This window comes from Cotesia typhae, unplaced genomic scaffold, assembly GCF_013202065.1.
Source record: "Cotesia typhae breed Kobodo isofemale line unplaced genomic scaffold, CoteBio_Ctyphae contig_4, whole genome shotgun sequence".
In the NCBI taxonomy this organism is placed as follows: Eukaryota; Metazoa; Arthropoda; class Insecta; order Hymenoptera; family Braconidae; genus Cotesia; species Cotesia typhae.
The window spans coordinates 6169690-6191847 of record NW_027423748.1 but is presented as its reverse complement, the minus strand read 5'-3'; the positions used below and the strand labels follow the sequence as shown (position 1 = coordinate 6191847).

General features: G+C 26.8%; 4 protein-coding genes across 6 annotated transcripts in view; 3 read left to right on the top strand and 1 right to left on the bottom strand.

The window, feature by feature from the left end:
• Positions 1 to 22158, bottom strand: part of Adsl (adenylosuccinate lyase) — a 38230-nt gene that overhangs the window by 8500 nt on the left and 7572 nt on the right. The window lies entirely within an intron of this gene.
• Positions 32 to 5567, top strand: LOC141527106 (uncharacterized). 2 transcript variants are annotated; one of them, XM_074242403.1, is made up of 5 exons: positions 32 to 602; positions 1662 to 1993; positions 2071 to 2235; positions 2303 to 2421; positions 4581 to 5567. In XM_074242403.1, exons 2-5 carry the CDS (start codon positions 1898 to 1900, stop codon positions 4696 to 4698), a joined length of 498 nt encoding a protein of 165 aa, XP_074098504.1. In that variant the 5' UTR covers positions 32 to 602; positions 1662 to 1897; the 3' UTR covers positions 4699 to 5567. The 2 variants fall into 2 exon arrangements, with proteins under 2 accessions (XP_074098504.1, XP_074098505.1); XM_074242404.1 differs by lacking the exon at positions 32 to 602 and having other exon boundaries at positions 1887 to 1993; positions 2087 to 2235.
• Positions 9518 to 15915, top strand: LOC141527360 (uncharacterized). The gene is made up of 5 exons (XM_074242786.1): positions 9518 to 9851; positions 9932 to 10206; positions 11683 to 11871; positions 13574 to 13935; positions 15761 to 15915. The coding sequence occupies exons 2-4, from the start codon at positions 10117 to 10119 to the stop codon at positions 13793 to 13795; spliced, it is 501 nt and encodes a 166-aa protein (XP_074098887.1). The 5' UTR covers positions 9518 to 9851; positions 9932 to 10116; the 3' UTR covers positions 13796 to 13935; positions 15761 to 15915.
• Positions 17785 to 22156, top strand: LOC141527357 (uncharacterized). Its single transcript, XM_074242782.1, has 8 exons — positions 17785 to 17942; positions 18344 to 18455; positions 19009 to 19143; positions 19242 to 19654; positions 19886 to 20070; positions 20159 to 20218; positions 21235 to 21415; positions 21487 to 22156. Exons 1-8 carry the CDS (start codon positions 17785 to 17787, stop codon positions 22058 to 22060), a joined length of 1818 nt encoding a protein of 605 aa, XP_074098883.1. The 3' UTR covers positions 22061 to 22156.

Here is a 22158-nt window from a genome sequence, read left to right as displayed (position 1 = left end):
CCATAAATTATCGAACAAGAATTTAATTTTGTCAAAAAATTCTTTTGTTTTTGTTCTTATAAATTAAATAATTTATTTTTATAAAAGTGACAGTAAAAATAATAAAAACATGTGCAGATATGACACCAAAGGATTTTTGATAAAATTAACGACAGAACATCCCATACGGGTAAAAATAGTTCAATGGGTAAGGGTAAGCCGTAAAATAGTTTCTGCAGAATTAGTGCATTATTATATAGATCTACTCAAGTCAAGAAACTAATAAATGTAACTGAACATTAACGAGGTTAAATGATTCGACATTCAGGTTATGGTATGCGTAAGTTTCTGTATAATGAGTCAGTACTATAGTTTTGAGATTCCGACCTGGCTCTGGATAGTCTACTGCATTGGTTCAACAACTTATTTGTTAATAACAATGGTCATCATTATGTGCTATGTGTTTCATGAAAATTCTGAGATTTTCGATTTTTATTTTACGGCTGTCGGTGTGCCAATATATTTCATTGGAGCTATTGGTGGTATTGTTCAGGAGATTGCTCTTGATCCAGAAGACGCTGCTAATGGACCGAATCAGTTGTATTTATCGACTATATTTACCGGTTAGAGAATAATTATTATTCAGTTTAGGGGTGATAATAAGAGTTACTTGGTGCGAGTCACGATTTTACAATCTTCATCGTTCAATTATTCAAATTTTATCACAGTGAATTTCATTGATAGGAGAATAATTTTGAAAAAATGTAAATTATTCAGTAAAAAAAATTTTTTTTGAAAAAAGATTTAAAAGTAAAGACTTTTGTGGTCATATTTTGTTATCAATTTTTGGTTGAAAAAATTTGTGTTAAAATTGAAAGCCTAAAAACTAACTAAAAAGTGTATTTCTTTTTTATTTTTATGATTATTATCTCAAATTCGTCATGGAATAGATTATTTTGAAAAAAATAAAATTATCAAAAAACTTTAAATGTTTTTAATATTTTTACGTTTTATTGTTTTTAAATATGATCGTTTGTACACGGTTAAAAACTTGTTGTAATTTTCAAACTTGTTGTGATTCAATATTAATAATATTTATAGATTTTAATTGTTCATTGTACAGTCAATATTCAATTAAAAGTAGTTTGTGGGAAATTAATTCGTAAGTTCGATAAAAAAAAAAAGCAAATTTTGGAAAATGCAAATATTATAAGAAGATGGATTAATGGTTCACTTTGAAAATGTTTAACCTTTGAATAAGTTGAAATTTATATCAAAAATCGCTTCACACTTCAACACTCATAAACAAAATAAACTTGATTACACCGGAATTTCTGACCTGATAAATTTGTATTTAAAAGTAAATCGTAGGATTTAAAAACTGCGTCTAATGCTACTAACCGTGTGAAAATCGATTTTATTCATTCAAGAGTAATTGCAGTTTGAAAATTCAAAGAAAAGTATTTTGTTAAACTTCTATGAGACTTTTGAACTCGACGAGCTCAAAAAAAAAACACATAAATAATATTTTTGAGCGCGAAGAGCTAATTTTTTAATTTTCATTCACTGAAGACTTATTTGTACAATTGTAAAATATATTAATCAAAAATTCGCACCAAATAACTCCAAGTATTGATTATTATTTTTTTTTTTATAATTTATTTAATTAACTATTTTTTCAGTCATTGCTTTGTATATGCTAGGACACGTATCACTGATGATCTACATCGAAAACAATCAATGGTGATTACAAATTCTGCATTTATCAAGTACTATTTTTTTCCACTTACTAATTAATAATTTATTAACTCAGTAAGTGTTAAAGATTCATTTGTTTGTGATAAATATATGTAAAAACTTGTTTACTTAATAAATAATTCCAACCTTCAAGAAGTGTCAAAATTTCTAATTTAAAAAAATGCATGACTTTGTGTCGATTGTACAAGCGACTGTTAATCAGCCTTTGGAAGATCGGAGTATTAATATTTTGATAACATGCAAACTTTGTGGCGCAGTAAGTTTGTTAATCATAATAAATATAATTTATTCTTATTACTATTATTATTTAGTCTTTAAATATAATTCTTTTAGATTTTCTGCCTTGCAGGTACGTTAACTTTAATAATACTACCACCAACATTTATTTCTTGCTGCGCAACATCAATTTTATTTCCTGCATTCATACCCGGTTATTTAATAATTAATGTCGTTGGTTTTTTATCGAATTACTTGCGCCAAGAATTTCATTTAATGGTCGTAAGTATTTTTTAAAAATTTTAAATTCTAATAAAATAATTTTAATCAACTTTTAATGTTGCAACAGGACACATCATTTTCGGCGTTAGCTCTATTCATAAATTTATTTTTTATTGCTTATATAATATCAGACTGGAGTCTTCTGTTTGTTAAAATGAGGGGCACGGATTATGCTCATCACTATGGGTAACATTTATTCATTAATTTCTTATTTTACTTCATACTTATTCTTCTTGAATGTGGGTATTACTCATAATACATAGAAACATTGTCGTCGGTAATTAGTATGAGTCGATTGAATATAATTAAATCAAATGTAATGATTCATCCGAAAATCTGAATAATTAAAATGAAAACTAAGTCGAGTAAGAATTTTTCTTACATTTAATTTTATTTAATTTCTACTAGCAATCTTGCAGTCACTATGTGACTGCCGTGACTTGTGAAATATAATTAAATAAAATTTTGCTTTATTAAATAATGACTTTTGTTAAATTGCTCTGTACTTTTTTAACTATTGACGTTTTTAAAGATATAAGCTCATTCTGATGTTACACTCATCAAAAGCTTTCATTTGAGTACCCACATCAATTTTTCATATATTTATATATATTATATATTATATATATATAAATATATGAAAAATATGTCAAAATGCATGTGGGTACTCGAATAAAAGCTCTTGATAAGTGTAACATCGGAATGAGCTTATATCTGTAAAAGTGTCAATAGTTCACAACATACAAGGTCATACCTTAATTATGTATCTAGAGATAGAGCATTTTCGAATGCAGCCTAAATACTTATCATAATAAATTGACTATCGGTGCGAATGGTATGAAACCTTGAAAAGGCACAAATTCGAATCAAGACCTTTGAAATGACACTAAATTTAACTACAAAAACTCATTTTATCATATAAATACACTGGCCACAAAATTTCGCTTATTCTCATAATAATATAGATAATTTATCCTTTAATCTAACCATATACTTTCTAATTTTTTGACCCTGATCCATGGCTTCGTCAAGAAAGCTAATCCGTAATTAGTACAGTTCAATTTGGAAATTTAACCTTTTTTTCTTTTGTCTGTTAATGAAATTAGAGTTTGGTGTGAAGAAAAGAAATAATTGACTTCTACAAATTAAAAAATTATCTTCATATTTTACGCAAGGCCAAATTTATTAAGACAACGAAATTAATACTTATAACCGTCGTATTTTAACAATTGATTCATTTATTTATTTTTAAATTTATGACAGCTTACAAAAAATTAAACTACCGTGTAAATTAATGTTAAATTATTCAAAATTTAAAAACAAGACATATTTCATTAATAAGATTCTTAAGAGACTTATAATTAACTTAACTTAAATAAAAAAAAAAATTGTTCAAGCTACCGGGGTTTTTTTAACTTCCGTTTCCGAAGTGCGCAGTAATGTCCCCTAAAATTTGACGGCGTGTCTAATGCGCAGTAATAGATTTAGATTTCCTTCCGACCCACATGAAATATTTTTAGTGATTACTTTCTCATTTTTACGGTAGTTATAGTTAAAATTTGTTTGTTAGAAAATGTTATTTTTAAATTTTAAATTTATCACTGTTTTTTTTTTTTTGTAATTGTAATTGACAAAAATTGCATGTTATGTACCTGAACGGCCCGGGTTCTAGTCCCAGCACTGTCTAAATTTAAGTTATCTTAATTTGTTTTTCTTTCTTCTTACAAAAATTTTTTTCAAATTAAAATAAAAAATTTTTTTTAAGGTAGCTAAATTCAACGATCTTATTTTAAAAATATTTTTGTACTGTATTTTTCTTTGGGTACACAATTTAAGAAATTTTTTTTTAAAGATTTACAATTTAATGATAACTTAATCAATTTTTTTTTTTTTTTAGATTAAAAGAAAAATTAAATTTTTACATAAAAAAAAAAAACTAAATTAAGTTGAATTAAAAACATTTTTTACAAAAGCTATACAGTAAAAAATTTTGCGTCATTGCGTCAAAAGATTTAGTGTTAAAAATTTTTTACTGTGTATCAATTTTTTACAATCAATATAGTCGATTTTTATTCCAATTTGTTTGCAAGTAAATTTAGTTTTCATTTTTTGTACCAAAAATTTGTATTAAAAAAAAATATAAAAATTTGCTGTCGCTATATTTTCAAATAAAATTAAAAAAATATAAATGTAAAGACTAATTATAAAAAAAATAAGAATCTTAGCTATACTTCAAAGCGGCCTATTAAATCTCGTGTATTTAGCAATTGCAGTAAAACCCACACGCTCTATTTAAAAATAAAAAACTATAATAATTTATCAATTTATATCTATTTAATTTTCAGATTTGAATATTTCGTATTGGCAGTATTATCTCTCTTCAACTTCATAGCTTCACTGGTACAATTAATAATTTGTGGACGTGAAATTTACATCAGCGCAACGCTGGAAGAAGAAATATAGCCAAGTCCTAATCATCAAATTAACCCGTAATAAAATTTTTATTTTTCTATTTAATTATTTTAATTTGACATTGAAAAAGACGTTAAGACTCACGAAGCAACAGCAGTTACCGTCCCAGTATTTTTAGTATAAATATGTATATCAAGACCTGCATCTAGGCAAACGTCACTAACATTAATAAATGTAATAGATATAAAAAAAGTAGATATAAATGTGTTAGATATAAGATGTACGATGTATAAGATAAAATAATACCATATGAGTAACGAAGATATAACCAATTGATCTGTGCGACCTTATGATCTTGGTCATCCACCAACACTACTCTCTCGGATCATCCTCTGCTCACCCACGCTCACCGGATACTTGCCCAGTCAAATATACCGTCACAAGTAAAGCGATTGCTCACCAACTTATATTAATATAAGCCTTAATTTACGTCTCAAGTCTCAGTAAACACGTTAGTTAATGGAAAGTGTATTAATCATTAAACCGTGTCCATATTAATTATAATTTATCATTACAACTATAATTCAATTTATCCTTTTGTTAATTTCATTAAAATTACTGAAACATAAGTATGCTTCGTTAAGTAATTGTTTTTGGTCAACATTTGGAAGTACATGCGTGGGAAAATTTTTGTTCATATTACTTTGAAAAATTATAGACAAAATTTGTGAAGAAATTCGCCAACAAAAAAAATTTTTTTTTAATATTAAAATTAGCAGACAAATTTTAGGTATCTAGAAAATTTTTATGTCGAAATTTGAAAGAATTTTTTTGGTAATATTTTGTTGAATTTAAATTGATAATTATTAATTTTTGATTTCTTGCTAAATAAAATTTACCAAAAAGTAAACAGTTTTTTATGTTACTTTTGAGTGCAAATTAAAAAAACAATATTATTTATTTGTTTAAAAAACAAACATTGAAAAATTTCTTTTCAAGTCTATTTTTTTTTTTTTTGTTAATATTTGTGATTTAAAAATTTTATTTTAAATGAGAATTTAAAACAGCTTGGAAATAAAAAAATGAATGACTCATTTAATTTTTAATTAAAAAAAAATTCTTTTGCTGACTTATAAAAATAAAGTAAACAAAAATTTATTTACTCAGTTAAATTTTATTCATTTATATTCACTAAATAAATAAATAAAAATTACAGAAAAAAATTTTTTGACTGGAGGGAAAATTTTCTTAGCTCCAGAAAATATTAAGGAAGATTGAAAATTTCTTGAATGAAGTCAAAGTTTCTTGAGCCAAGAAAATTTCTTCTTGCTTAAAAATAACTTTTGTCTTCCTTAAAATTTTCTTGGAGTAAAAAGTTTTTTTTTCTGTGCAAGAATATAACAATATATTCAATTTTTCAATTTTTTGGTGTCACCTGAAGATAATTCCAGCATAAAGTTCAAAATTTTTAGCCAAAAATTTCGTAAATTATCGGTGATTAATTATCGAAGTTATAATTTACGTTTAATTGTAGACAAACTTCATAATTTATCTTGCATACTTATCAAACTAAGATCTGAACCATGAATCTGTAATGTTTGATGATTAATATCCAAAACTAAAAATTGTACCATAGTAAAGGGTTCTAATTTTGTATAATAAGTCATACAACAATTTTTTTTTCCAACGTACTTAATTTAGAATGTAATATTATAAATGTAAATGAAATAAAAAGATATTTATTAAATTTCCCAAGAGGAAGACAAAAAAAATGAATTACACCGACTAAGACATTCAATACCTTATTTACAATAATTAACATGAATAACTTTAATGAAAAATCGATTTCTCTGAGTAGAGCGCATAGATGCCTACCGAACCTTGAAGAGGAGCTTATACGACCTCTACACTCCGCAGCTCTACAGTTTAAATTACCCGTTACTGCCAACTACGTATTTACCTATAGATCTACACACATACTAAGTAGACACTGCATGCTATGTACATAACAACCTACTATAAAGTACCGAGGTAATGTAATGTAAGTAACTACTGATATATTACCAGATAGAGCAAACTGCAACTTAAATCGCACATACACACTACAGCCTACAGTTTAATCCATAAGAATGGTTTACTTATTATTATTACCTACAGGTATAGACACCACGACTTACTGTACTTACTGTACTTACTGTACTTACTGTACTTACTGTACATACGCGACCCTATTTTCTAGGCCATGTACTCAACCATTCAATACCCAACTAAACTATTGTTTCCACAATCGTACAATCTTTATAACAAAATACTAAAAAATATTGTTGATATTATTGTTACTACTTTAAGTGTGTTTGTTAGTCCTTGTTGCCGCTGGATTTTTAATGGATCGATAACCACAGACCGCACTATTGCCGTTCAAATAATAACAAGTTGATATTTATATTTATATTAATATTAATAGAAATATAAGCATAATAATAAAATTATCTACAGCTAAACTACAACTTGGAGGTTTCTATATTCCATGCGACTAGACTTTCGCATTGAGGAATGTCCTGGTCCGTTATCAAACAGATTTCTTGTTTCTCTGTGATTTTTGCTATCGCATCCGAAATTAAAATTAAAATTAAAATAAAAGATTTTTTTTTTATTAGAATTTTTTTAGTCTTTATAATTATTTTTTTTCTCGATAGATTGATGTGTTAAGGTAGCTGTCATGGTACAATATTGTCAAAAAATTAGAGATTATACATGCCGCAAAAGTATATGAGTTTTTAGCTAAGTAATCCATAATTTTTACGCAAGACTGTACCTGTGGAGACGAAACCCATACAATTGTTTCTGTCCGACTCCGTAGATATATACTTTTTCATAAATTGTTGAACTTTAATTCGTTATTTATAAATAATTAGACGGTCGAAAATTTTTTTTTATTTTTTTTTTAAACTCATAACAAATACATTAAAAGGCTGTCTGTTTTTTTAAAGTTTCTGACAGTTAGTTTTTTTTTTATAACTAAGAGACTGGTACAGAACTGCAGAGAACTTCAAATTTTTAGAGTAATTGTATCGTCATGTCTTTAATAAGTATAAAAAAATTTAGAATTTTCTGACCGTATACCTTAACCACGACAACTACCTTAAGTGAATACTAAAATTTTTATGCATAAAGATCAAAATAAAATTTTTAATTTATGAAAGTATCAAATACAATAATTGATCATAATATTAGTAATTAAGAAATTGTTTAGTTTATTGTTAGAAAAGTATTGGTTCGGGTTAATGATGCCCTTTATTGCGCACAAATTCTTGTATTGTGAAGTAGCAAGTAACTATCATTACTGCACTCGGCTGTGATATAAACAAAAAGAGTCAGAGCCAGGTGGTCGATTGTACAATGTTATGAAATTATTTTAATGATTGAACGCGGAAGTAAATGTAAATAAATGTGGGATAGACCAACCCTCTTTGGAAGGGGATTTATTTTTGTTGTTATTAAGAATCTTGAGAACTAATGCGTTGAATAATGAATATTTTAATGATGTGGATTGTTAAATTCAATTATATTGAATAGATATATAAATAAATCAATATTTTATTTATATAAATTAATATAAATAAATAACTATTCTTATTGAGATAAATTTTAGTAACTGAACAGCTCAATCAAAAAACGAAAAATTGAATTTTTAAAAACTTTTCAATTAATGTAAAAAAATTAAAAATAAAATTTAATACAGCATATTTTTAGAATTCATTGTGTAAAAAGTTAAGTAATTTTTCCAAAAAATTAAGCAATTATTAAAATTTTGATTGCTTGATATCAATCACTACACAGAAAAAAAATTACTTGAATCAAGTAAATAATTTTGTAGAATTTTATCTTCTTGATTTGAGTAGAAAAATTCTTAAACTAAGAAATTTTTCTTGGTTTAAATAACTTTTACTTAATTCAAGACAATGAAACTCAAATTGATTTTCTTGATTCAAGTTACCTTTTTTTTCGTGTATAATCATACAAATTTTTCAAAATTAATTATAAAAAAATGTGTGTTTAAAGGTATGAAAGTTTTCAATTTTTTTTTACAAAAGTTAATGAAAACATGATTTTAAATTCTAAAAAATAAAATCAATTATCCTTAAAGTAAATTGTAACAAAACAATTCATTTTTTTTAACAATTTCATTTATTGTAAAGAATTGAAAAATTATCAAGCTCTTGATACTTTATTTTGATTGAAAAATCATTCTAGCAATTAAAGTTTCCTACAGATAAATTAAAAAAATGTTTTTTTTCCAAAAAATAATTATTTAAAATAGTAAAAATTATAATCAATTATCCTTACAATATAAAACAAAAAAATTTACTTTAATAATTTTTACAGTAAAAATTTGAATTATAATCAAAATTTGTATATTTGATATGAATGAAAAATAGTTTTTTTTTTTTTTTTAATTTTTTTTTTCATTAAAAAATCGTTCGTATAGTTGAAAATTTTTGACCGATAATTTTTTGAAGTTGATTTTTTTTGAATAAGTTATCAAAAATAATGAAAATTAGAATCAATTGTCCTTAAAATAGCAGGCAATAAAACAATATATTTTATCATTAAAAAGTGAATGAATGACCGCACCCAGAGCTAATGTAAGTAAAGAGCACGATTCTTTCCTAGTTGGTTGCATCGGTGCTATGGCGTGTTTACCACTCACACATGCCCGTGGATGACGTGTCTCAGAATACATACAAGCATTGTGTACACCTCCACAGCGCAATTTCCCCCTCCGGGTAGAGTATTAGCGTACGCACGATGTACTCGCCACCGGGACTCGCCTAAGCCTATGTAGTATGTAGTTTGTAGCATGTAATGCCTTTCAGAAGTTGCCGTGCCCTGTCGACGTCGAGACGCCTGTCGTGTCACGCTCCGCGTTCCAGTTTAAGTTGCGACCGCGACACGGTTACGTGCCCACCGCTTTACTCATATTCAGTGTCCACTTTGTCTTCGCGTTGGTTCTAGTCAAAACTTAGAGCCCCTGGACTCCAAAAACAACATTGGAGTAAAATTTTAACATTTAAAAAAAAATAAAAAATAAAAAAAATTTCATTATGTTTATTTTGATAAACAAAAGTTAAAATTGCGGTAAAGTGAATGAAATTTGTCGTTTCCTCTACTCGACTGTCATATCACAATAATTGAAGGTTCAAGTACGTAATTTATTATTATTTTTTTCTGGATTTATTTTATATTGCTGAAGGCCATTGAACTCTATTGCGAAATCTTTCAGGTGTTCTGTTTCTATCGCTAAAGTGATTTTATTTCATTTAAATTCAAATTACGTTTGTCGAAGGAAGAGAATTTAAGTTACTTGGATTAGACTCGTCTTTGAAAGACGCTAATTTCGGATAAACAAAGTTTTGTTAAAAATCTATCAAGCTGGGAGACGGCAGAGGCAGACCCAAAAGAGTCAGGATGGCTGACGAAACTTTACCTACTGAAACTGTCGCAAAAGAGAGAAAATCTCTTCATGTTACGACTGTTGTGGCTAAAGTTACTGAAGTGGTTTGTATAATTACTTTTTTTTTTTAATAAACGTTAAAATGCACGTGTAGAGAATTAAAGAAAGTATATGTGCAATTTTTTTTAATACTTTGTTTACACGAAAGAAAATAAAAAAAATAACATGGTTCGTGTTGAATAACTTTGAATATTTACAATAAAATATTAAACTTAGCCGACGTTTTTAATTTTTAATTTTTTTTCATTTCTTAAAGTGTAACTAAAATATATTTTTAACAAATTGCGCTCAATATTTTCACAGATAAAAATTTTTTTTTATTATTTTGTAAGTATTTTTTAAATTAAAATAATTCTAAAAATTTTTTAATTTCGGCTAACTTAATTTTCATTGAATATTTTTTAACTTTTTCATAATATATACTTGAAATTTAAAATTTGGTAACGGAATTAATATGAATTAATTTTAACAATCTTTTAATACTTAATTATTAATTTTTTAATAATTTGTTTAGTTACAAAAAAAAATTGAGATGATTTTAATAAAAATAGAAATTTGGTGAATTTTTTGTTTTACTTCTAGATAAATTACAAAAAAATGTTAAAAATTTTTTACTACGCTTTTTTGTAATTTATTTATTTATTGATTTAAAAGAAAAAATTTATAATTCTTTTGAAATTGTCAATACTCTAAAAAAATGGCATTAGATTTCAAATAACATTTCTAACGTACGTATGTTAAAATTATTTCTTTGTCAATATTCAATTAGTTACCTGTGTTTAAAAATTATCCGTGGACTATTTAGTGAAAGTATTGACGGCATTAAGGTTAGCAGACATCAATATTCTTTTTAAAAAATGTGTGTCGAAAATGCATCATATTTTTTTTATTTCCTACAAGCGGATTCTTAATTTTTTAGAAAAATTGATTGACTAAAAAAAGTAAGTGCTGGTACACACAAAAAGAAAGAAAGTCTTGAATCAAGCGTAAATTTTTTTAAATTAAGAAAATCTTAAGGAAGATCGAAAATTTCTTCTTGCTCCAAAATAACTTCGGTCTCCTTTATAATTTTCTTGGTTCAAGAAATTTTTTTTTTCTGTGCAGAAGACGTGAAAAACTTTAAAAAGTATTAAATTTAGAATATAATTTAGACGTTTAAAAATTAATGACCAAAATTATAAAAAAAAAAAATAACAATTTTGATATTAAAAATTTATCAAGATCTTTACGAACAATTAAAATCTTCATTTTAAAAATCAAAAAAAAAAAAAACAACGAAAATTTTGACAACTTCTACCTTTAATATTAAATATATTTTTATTATTAACGCATATAAATATTGTATACATATCATCTTTGAAATATAATATTAAAAACCTGACGTAATTTAACCTTGCGGACAAACTTGTGTTACTTTCACTATTTTTCAATATTTTCTTACAATTAGTGTAAAATAATACAAAATATAAGAACACACGTTGTGTTAGAAATTAACGTTTAATTTATTTATTAAATTTCAGATCCTCGCGGTGTTTATCATCGGCTTAGTCGTGGACCCGCTGAATTCATATCATCAAAGGATGTACAACAGACCGCGGTCGAAACTGGACGATGTTGCACTTATTTATACGACTGTCGCAGGATATTTGCTTATTAACCTGCTCTTCATAATCGGGCATGCTCTGGGAGACAAAATTCCGAAGCGAATGGTAATTTATTTATCTTCTCAATAGAATAATTAATTACGTAATTTTTTTAATTTGTTATTTATTATTTATTAGGTAACAGTAAAGTTATTTATACAGTAGGAAGGGACACTTTGATTGAAAAGGTTCTTTGCGTGTTTATATTAGTACATAATCGGGGACAAAAGTATTGTACGATTTCAATGCAAATAATGATTTACAGAAGGCTTTTTTTTTTTTTTTTTTTTTTTTTTTTTTTTATAGCTCCAGCTACGCCGCGCGAGCATTTGCACAGCTGACTCATAAGTTTATGCTGGCATTCGCGTGTGTAATTAACTATCGTATCAAGCGATGAGCTTGCCAATTAGATTCGATATTGAACAGAGTTTATGTAACTAAATAGATGATTTTTAAATTTAATTTCTATATTATGGGTTTATAATAATAGAATTAAAATGATAACCAGTTTTATTTGATTACCAGTTTTAAGGAGGAATTGTCGCTATTTATAGTATTATATTCAATTGTATTGTATGGTATTATATTCAATTGTACGCGTAATTTTTTTTTTAATATTATACTGATGATTTATGATCAGATCAAAATTACTGAAAAATTGAAATTTGATGAAAAAAAATTTCTATTTAAAAAATTACTAATTTAGAATAAAATTGAATTGCAATTATTTTAATCATTTTTTTGTAGAATAGCTGGTAAAACACCACAAACGCTAGATGATTTATTTTATTTTTCGGTTAAATATAAACTGAATTTTTGATTCAACGTTTATAAAATTTGTTTTTTTTTTATAAATTAAAAGTACATGAAGATTAAGTATTCTTAATTAATATCATATTATTACACGGTAGAGTAACGATGATATGAATGACGGATAAAGTTGACGGCTGAAATGTGTTCATTGCATATGTTTACAAAGCGAGTGACTCGTGAAGTATAAATTGTTTGTATAATAGACTTTTCATCTTGTTATTAATTGAAAAAAAAAAAAAAAATCGATGTTAGATGGAATTTGTCCGGGTAACTTTGAAAATGATCGAAAAGAAACACCCATGTAGGTATGGCGGGCCCAGTCCTGGCCTAACTATGCAAAATTTTGGGTCAGGCTTGTAAGTCAGTTGGCCCAGTCTTGGGATAAGATTGTCGAAGAAGAGCTCAAAACTTCGGAATAGATCATTTCTCGAGCGTTTTGAACTCGTACTTAGCGGGAAGTTTCGGGGATGACCTGGAGGGTCAACATTTTTCCAGCTTTTTTTTTCTGTAATCAACTGGACAATCCGTATAAAGTATAAATCTTTGGTAAAAATAGAAAAAAAATTCATTTTTACATACAGCCGCATCTAAGAAAAATTTAGTTACATTTTCTAACTTCCTGTTTCAAAAACTAACCTGGACTCGAACCTGGATCTTTTGGTTACGCGTCAAAGGCTCTACCTGAAACTATTCAAGACACTGTCCACAATTACTAGGTTCGAGTCCTGGTCTGGGCAGTCCGAATTATTTTTTCAGTCAAATTTATCTTTAATGACAAATTTAGGTATGCATTGACGATAAATTATTTATGCCTGGAGGGAAATACAGGCTAACAATATTATGAAAAATTAGAGAAAAAATTGTTGTATTAGACTAGACAGCCAATAAAAACTAAAAATATAAATTATTATTATTATTATCAAAATAATGACTATAATTTTTTTTTTTTTTTTAGATCATCATGTTCTCAGTAGTGGGAGCTATTATGCACCTGATCTCAGCAAGTGTAATGGTTCACAGCTGGAGAAAAGCAGTCGGTTCTTACTTCGACGTCCAGAACAACAACATTTACTCGAGTAAAATGTACAACGACATGATGATATCCGCATCAGTGTTTACATTCATAAACGCGGCTGTTTACGCCGCTGAAGTCTTCGTCACAGTGAAGTACTCGTAGCCCGTTATTTCGCGACAGTACGAGGTCTCCTTGAGCGAACTAGACCGTTACTGATCGCGCAACTATTCTCTACTCTGTTATTACGGAATGTTAAGTATGTTTTAATGACAAATATACCAAGTGTCATATAATAAGTCCAAGTAAGTTGAAATTATTTTAAAGTTAAACAATAACTAATATATATATAAAAGTAATATGAAGGAAACTTTGTGTTCGTTTGTATTAATTAAGAACTACAATTAACGGGCTATAAATGAAACATTGAGAAGCTTAAATGTACAACGCTGTAACCCAAAGTTCAAAGTTTTAACTCGATTATTATCGCTTATCGTTAAATCCGTCCATTAATTAAGTTGTTTTTTTTTTTTTTTTTTTTTTTTTAGTAATTAAATTTTTAAGTTAGACCTCTTCTGTTGTCAATATTGATCATCTTTAATTGCTTTTTACAATGTAAGCGTTACCGTCAATGTAAGGAGACTACTCATTATCATTTTCTGAGATTTTATTTTTATAATTTTTCATCCGATTTCATTTGACAATTTTTTTTTGTTTCTTCAAAATTATAATTTGATAGATTTTTTCGATTTAAAAAAAAATTTTTTTTTTAATTTTTTAAAATTAAACTTAAAATTGTACAAAAATATTTTAAAATTTTCACTGTAAAGATTTTTGTATAAAAAAATTCAAATAATTGTTAAATGCCCGCTTTAAGATTGTAAAAATAAGATAATAACTTTTGTAATTATTGATACATTGTAGACAAATTAGTTTGAAGTGTATTTTTGATAAATTTTGCGAGTTTAACTACAATTATTGAATATTAGCTTATCTTGTAAAAAAACGCTTAATAAAGAAAACTTCACAAGTAATTTTCACATCGCAAAAATAAAACATTGAAATAAATAGAAATCGCGTGTACAAAAACGATCTATATAAATGATAAATTTTCTGCAATAGACGAAGAAAATTTACACATAATTTTTTAATAAATATAACATAAGTAATATGTTAATTTGAATTATAAATATTATAAAACATTATATTGTGCATGCATAATTTTTATTACCCTGCAAATTGAATAAATCGCTTAAATGCACTTGCACAGTAAAAAATTTTGCGTCTATGCGTCAAAAAATTTTGTGTTAAATATTTAACACTTTTATGTTTAAATTTAACATTTACTGTGTTAAATTAAAACGAAAGTGTTAAATATTTAACACAAAAATTTTTTGACGCATTGATGCAAAATTTTTTGCTGTGTGATTATTGTTATCAATGTCAATTTAAAATGTTTATGCACGGAAAAAAAAATAGAAAAATTACAGTATATAATGTAACGAGGCGCTTCGTGATGAAAACTGGAAAAATTACAGTTTCAGATTGTAATTATTACAGATTTTATAAAAAATACATTGTGGAGTGTAATATTTACATTGAAAGCTCTGAAAATTACCATTCAAAGTTTGAATTTAGAAAAATGTTATTTAGAACTGTAATTTTTAGTTTTAAACACGACGGGACACTTATTACTATTTATAATGTAATTTTTCAATTTTTTTTCCTTCCGTGTGATTATAAATAACTCTAAATAAAAAATAATGAATTTTTAATCTAAGTGATATGAGTTGCCTCCTAAAATAATTGTAAATAAATTTTTACAAAGAAAAATGATCTATATCTATATAAATTTAATATAAAAAAAAATATTATATATTTTGTCAGCAAAATAGATTAGAGAAAAGTAAAAATAAAAAGAAAGTAAAAAATATAAATATAAAGTAATTTCACTACGACTAGTTATTATTTATTTATAAAGATTAATGATAAATTATTTCGAGCCCGTAATTATTCCGTCCATTTATCGAGCGTTATGATATTATAGAATAGTTATGTTAGTATTGTAGTGTCACGTAGTTTAATTTTACTTATACTGTATCATTATATACGTATACAATGTATTTTCAGGCTTCAATAATAATACGACAGGACTAAAAATCAATTACATTACTCTACGTACATTTTTATTGTATACATAAGTTTACTACATTTTTATTTGTCAATACTTAATATTTATCAAGAATTTATATCAATAAAATTTTATTGCAATAAATGACCAAAAATTTGTTTATTCATTTTATTTAATTACTAAATTAATTAATAAATAAGATAATTCTATTTTTAAGTTGAAAAATAAATGAAGAATGATCTGTCAAACCTAAAAATGTCACCAAATAAACTGAAGCTTTTTTGCTAATGATTAAGTTTAAAAATAAGTAAATTTAATATTTTATTATTAATTTTTATAAAGTATGCAGTCCAGAGGTAATTAAAAATTATGGTCATTTTAAGTGTAGTAATTAAAGTTATTTATATTGTTTGTATGTTATTTATTGATAGAAAAAAGTATCCCTGAAAATGAACAAAATAGTAAGTACAGAAGATTTATTCAAAAAAATGCCGTCCAATTAGGTTGTGTAGACACGCAAACTGACCCGTGGTTTTTGAAGTTGACAACACCAATAAAGATAATTGAGTTTGTAAGTTTTGTCAATTATTAACTCTCAGAAATTCTGTATCAGTTACTTTGGTCTTAATTACAGTTTTGGTTCAAATTTTTTTTTTTTTTACAATGAAAACTTATGTTCTTTGGATTTAAAATTCATAAAAAGATGTCAGAAATACAATAAAAAAAAAAATAAATAAATAAATTAGGCACATATTTTTAGAGAATTTATTTCCAAGAAAAAAAGATTCTTTAAAATAATATTTAAATTAGATTTTCAATTGCTAATTTTTGAAAATTGTTTTTTTACTTTTTATTAAAAAAATTGATAATTATTTACAAGTGAAGGTAAGAAAAAAGATTACACTGGATATCATCCTAGATTATACTGAGTGAAAAAAAATTTCAAATAGTATCTAGTATAATCCAGATTATAATGAGTATAATCTGAATTATAATGAGTATAATCCAGATATCACACAGTATAATCTGCATTTTTTTAGCTACTATCTGAAATTTTTTTTCACCACAGATATCACTGAGTATAATCTGGGATGATATCCAGTATCATTTTGTTCTTTCCGTGTGGGGTCCACCACTTTAATTTTCATTTTTTTGAACAAAATTTTTTTTTGAAAAAAATACATAAAAAAATAAATTAAAAAAAAAATTGATTATCACAATTTTAACAAATTATCAAAAAAATTTATAAATTTCGTTATAATTTTTCATTTTTTTATGTACTTTTCAAAAAAAGATTAAATAGAAATTTTATCCAAAAATATGAAAGCCAAAATTTTTTCCAACTTTTGAAAGCAAAAAAGTTATCAAAATCTTTATTTTTTTTCTTTCACGATATTTTTTTATTATAAATGCGCCGTAAAAACAAGCAGAATAAAAAAAAAAAAAAAAAAATGTTAATTAGTGACCAAACTTGTAAATAATTATCAAAAAATTAAACTCAGTGTTTAGTATAATTTTACATCCAATAATAAAAATAGTTAATTAATATTTAATATATTAATGTACGGATTGAAAATTTGTATTTAATTAATTAATTAATTTTTGATTTCTAGATATTAACATTATTCCTATTTGGATTGATAGTTTATTTAATATCACTACCAGATCTTGGGATTCGCCAGACGACAAGTATTTTTGCAATAGTTGTATCAGTAGCGTTTTTATTTTTTGACGGTATTCAAATAATATCTCATTTCACTGGAACTGATATTCCAGAATATCCGGTAATTATTCTATATTTATGGTTATAAATACAGTAAACATTTCAATAAATTTCTTAAGAATGACTATTATTGTCATTTCACATCATTAACGTTCCTCTATCGTTAATTTAATGCAGTGTATGACAACATAATATAATGGGAACAAAGTGCCCAATTATTGTGTTGTTATTTTATCTTATCGTAATTTTTCAAATACTTTTTAGTGACTAATTACTCTAAACTTTTGAAACTTTCAACAGATGGTATTTGTTAATTTTCTGGGAGTGATATTTTACTTGGCAGCGGGTTGTGCACTTCTCTATACGGCGCCTGTACAAACTTGGGGACGTTTAGCGTCTTTTATGTTGTGTTTTATGATAAGCGTTGTTCACACAATTGCATTCTTGACAATACTATTGTAAGTATTAATTACAAGCCAAAAAGTACACTAATTAAAAATTAATTAACTTACGGAAATTATTAAAATATTATTCGTTTATAATATTTTTCAATAATTTATAATATTATGAGCTTCAGTAAAGAATTCATTAAATCAAGAGGTATCTGTTGATTTTTCAAACTTTTTATAAATAATAAATTATTAAAAAAAAAAAAAAATCAAATGTGAGAATTTAAAAAAATTATTTTGTCATTTTTTAAAATACATTTTATTAATTCAAAATTTATTTGTTAAAAAGAAAAACTTGAAAATTTTAAATGCCGACTGACTTCGATTTCATTTTTTAATATCATCTTATTTTTTTGACAGCTATTGAAACCCGTATGTTAAATTAAAAATTGGTTAAATTTTAATTTTAGGATATGGCGTCATAGGTTTTCTGTAATGAGAAAATGCCATCCGCTATCATACGGGCAGTACTTTGCAGGGGGTCCAATGATGTTTAAACAAAACGGTGGTATAATGCCTGAAGTGAGTTTCAGTCGTTTTTTGTAAATAAGGGTCTTTTACATTAAAGGGAATTTTAATTAGATTCTAAGAAATTTTTTGTGAAAGCTTACAACTTTTTCATTGTACGTAGAAAGAAAAAAGTCTTTGCTTTTACACGTAGAGTATAAAAAACAAAACCAGAAATCACTAGACTAATCAATACTTCGTCGTATCCTACAAAATTTGACAAATTGACTTTTTTTTTAAAATAGAATCATAACAATATTATGCAAGTTGTATTATAGATAATTAAATTACCCATCGAAGAGCGAAGCGCTTTTTTGGAAAATTTTCATTTATTTATGCATAAAATGGGTTTTAAGAATACATTTGTTGTACAAGTGTGACAGAGATACTTTCGTTCGATCAATAGAAGGCAAGAGGAAAAAATATGTAAACTCTTCTTAAAAAAATTTTTTTCTTAAAAATAAAGAAATTTTTCTCTGCTCAAAAAAATTTTATTCACTTCTCTAAAATTTATTTTTGTTTTTTTATCATTTATCGTCCAAACAAAATAAACAATCTTTATCTTCAGAACTGTACTTGCGGAATGGCAGCAGTATCGACCCAAGAAGCTGTATCACACGAAGCAAATACAAACGTCAAAGTATATCATAAACCTCAATACCCCGATCGACCTCAAAGTGAGCCAGAATCATTATCACAAAAGGTAATAGCTTCGAAAATAGGGTGACCTAGAACCTAAAACCTAGAACCGCCAGCACCTTTCATCGATAAATAAACAAAACTATCTGATTTTACTTCCAGAGTCCCCAATACAGAGAAAGTTTAGATCAAACCACCTGCGATATCTGCCACCGTCCACTACCAGAAGTACCTCAAGGTTCAGAAAGTATCGGCGAGCAAATGGAAACTACCCAGCTCCCTCTAGCTCAAGGTTCGCCACGATACTGTCGTCGTTCGAGTTCACCGCGATCTATGATACCGTCCGCGTCTCCAGTGCACCAGAGCGTCCCATCTGTTCAATTTGGCCGAGGTCCTCATCCTGTTTGTCCTGCTGCATTCAGAGGCTGCGGTACTATCGTTCCAACTTCGATTGTCGTCAAACCAGCACCTCCTCCTCCTCCTCCGCCACCACCACCACCGCCTCCTCCACCACCACCACCACCGCCGCCTCCACCTGAACCAATTCCTCATCACGCTGGACCTTGTTGCGAATTGTAAGAATCATTTTTGAAAAATTTGAATTGAGAATGGTTGCAAAAAAAATTCAAAAATTTACAGATTAGTTTTTTTTTTTTTTTTTTTTTTTTTTTTTTTAAATTAAATTTAATGAAGATTAATTTCGTACTTTTCAAAAATTTTTTAAGCCCAATAGAAACGGAAAAAAACATCAAAATAGTTAAAAAAATTTTGATTATTTTGTTATTAATCAATCGCATTAATTACAGCTGCAATTGCGCATCGATAATTTGCGGCAAAGTCCACAAAATTCAGCACAATAGATCTCAAGAACGGGTCCAGCAAACTCAGCAGGTACAAGCCAGTCCCCCTCAACTGCACTGGGCTACCTACACAACAACTCCGACTACAGAAACCAGATTGATCGACGTCACTGCTAGACAACCAGGATATGGTCGGATTTGATGCTTATCAGGATCATTATTGTCACATATATTAAATAAATATAATCCGGTTGAGTATTTAAACCCTTTATTTTTCAGATAGAGTTGTGAAACCATCCGATAAAACGACCACCAGTTGTAATGCGGCCTACAATACTTGTAAGATTTTATTTTATAGATAGTTATTGTTTGAATATTGATTATTTTTTTTTCTTTAAGTGACTTTTTCATGAGAAATATGAACTTGTTATCTTAAAAAAATTAGAGAGTCTTAAAGTAGAACGGGTTTGGTCTTCTTATCTATCTTTAACTCACAATGGAAAGTTGTTAGTTGCATCTACGCGGTAAATAGAGATTTCAAAATAATTTTTTTGAGAAATTATAATTTTTAAGAAAATAAGTAAATAGCTTAAGAAAATAAAAAAAAACGCTATTATAAATAAACCGAACTAAAAAATAGAAAATAAATTTTGACAAATACAAATTATTTATAGTGTAAATAAGAATAGAATATATTTTATTTAAAAAAAAGCGTAGGGTGTATGGTGTCAATAGTTATAAATATTTTATTAACATACTGATAAAAAAATTGACTTGACTCAATAACCAAACTCTTGAACCAAGAATTCCATTTTGAAGAAAATGATTTTCTTGAATCAAGAGAATAAATTCTTGAAGCAAGAAAATTTTATTAGACCAAGAATAATTTTTTAGCTCAAGAATTTATTCTCTTGACTCAAGAAAATTATTTTCTTCAAAATAGAATTCTTGGTAGAAGAGTTTGGCTCTTGAGTCAAGTCAATTTTTTTATCAGTGCAGATATGAGTAGGATTATCAGTTGGATAATATTTTAAAAAGAATCCCACGCTTTTTTTTTAAATAAAATATATTTTATTCTTATTTACACTATAATTAATTTATATTTATATTCATCAAAATTTTTAACATTTTTCTTAATTTAAATTTATCAAAATTTATTTTTTATTGTTTAGTTCGGTTTTCTATAAAAATTTTTTTTTTAGTTTTTGTAAACTATTATTTATTAGTAATTTATTTTAAAAAATATCATTTATCAAAATTCTGTTTGAAATTTCGTAATAAGTTATGACAACTACCTTAAATTAAAATTTACCATTTGATCGATAATAAAATGAATAATGATAATAATATTAAAGGTCCACCAATGATGCAAGGAGCCGAAATGTCAAGTACACTGGAGTCATTTTCAACCATGGGATCATACTTAACTTCTGGTAACGACGGATCATCATTTCACGTTCAGAAAAATAAGAGGACACAAACCAAATCACAAGTACATAGATCTGTATCTGATGCCCGGAGCGATCAAAATAACAAGTTGATAAATAGAATAAGCACTTTTTAAGAACTTGATTAAAATTAAAATTTATTTTCTCTTCACTTTTCAGAAAAGACCATACTAATAGCGAACCAGCGACTAACGAGTCGGAGCGAAAGCAGATTAATTTGGTAGCACATCCAGAACCTACTGAAGATCAAACTGCTAGAGAAAGCACACCGAAATTACAAGACAGCGAAATTAAAAGTGAAGATACCAAAAATAACGGCGGCGTTGAGGTTGAATCGACGGTGAACAACCGAAAGAGAACTAAACCTTTGTACAGAGAATCTTTGCAGACAAGTGATACAAGGAACGAAGATGATGTTTATAATATCGAGGATTCTAATTTCTCAAGTTGGATCAGTTCTGTTGATTCGCCAAGGACTTCTTCAAGACATCTAATTACTGATGAATCACCTAAAAAATTTAGAAATAAAGTGAATCCCACATCAGCACCCAATTCCTCTCGACCTCAATCTCAATTTGATCAAGTGGTCGAGAGACGTGAAGACGAAAATATAGACGAACGTCCGTCATCCACTCGATGCAACAGATTGTCACGCAAAGAATTCTACGAAGCCGATGACAGAATTGAAGAATCAGACAATTTTTTTGACTACGAAATTTCTTATGACCAATGAAAATTTATATATATAAAGATTTATTTATAAGATTGTATTTGTAAGATTTTTTTTTAAGTAATTATTATTATTATTATGTTTTTTGACAATAACTATAA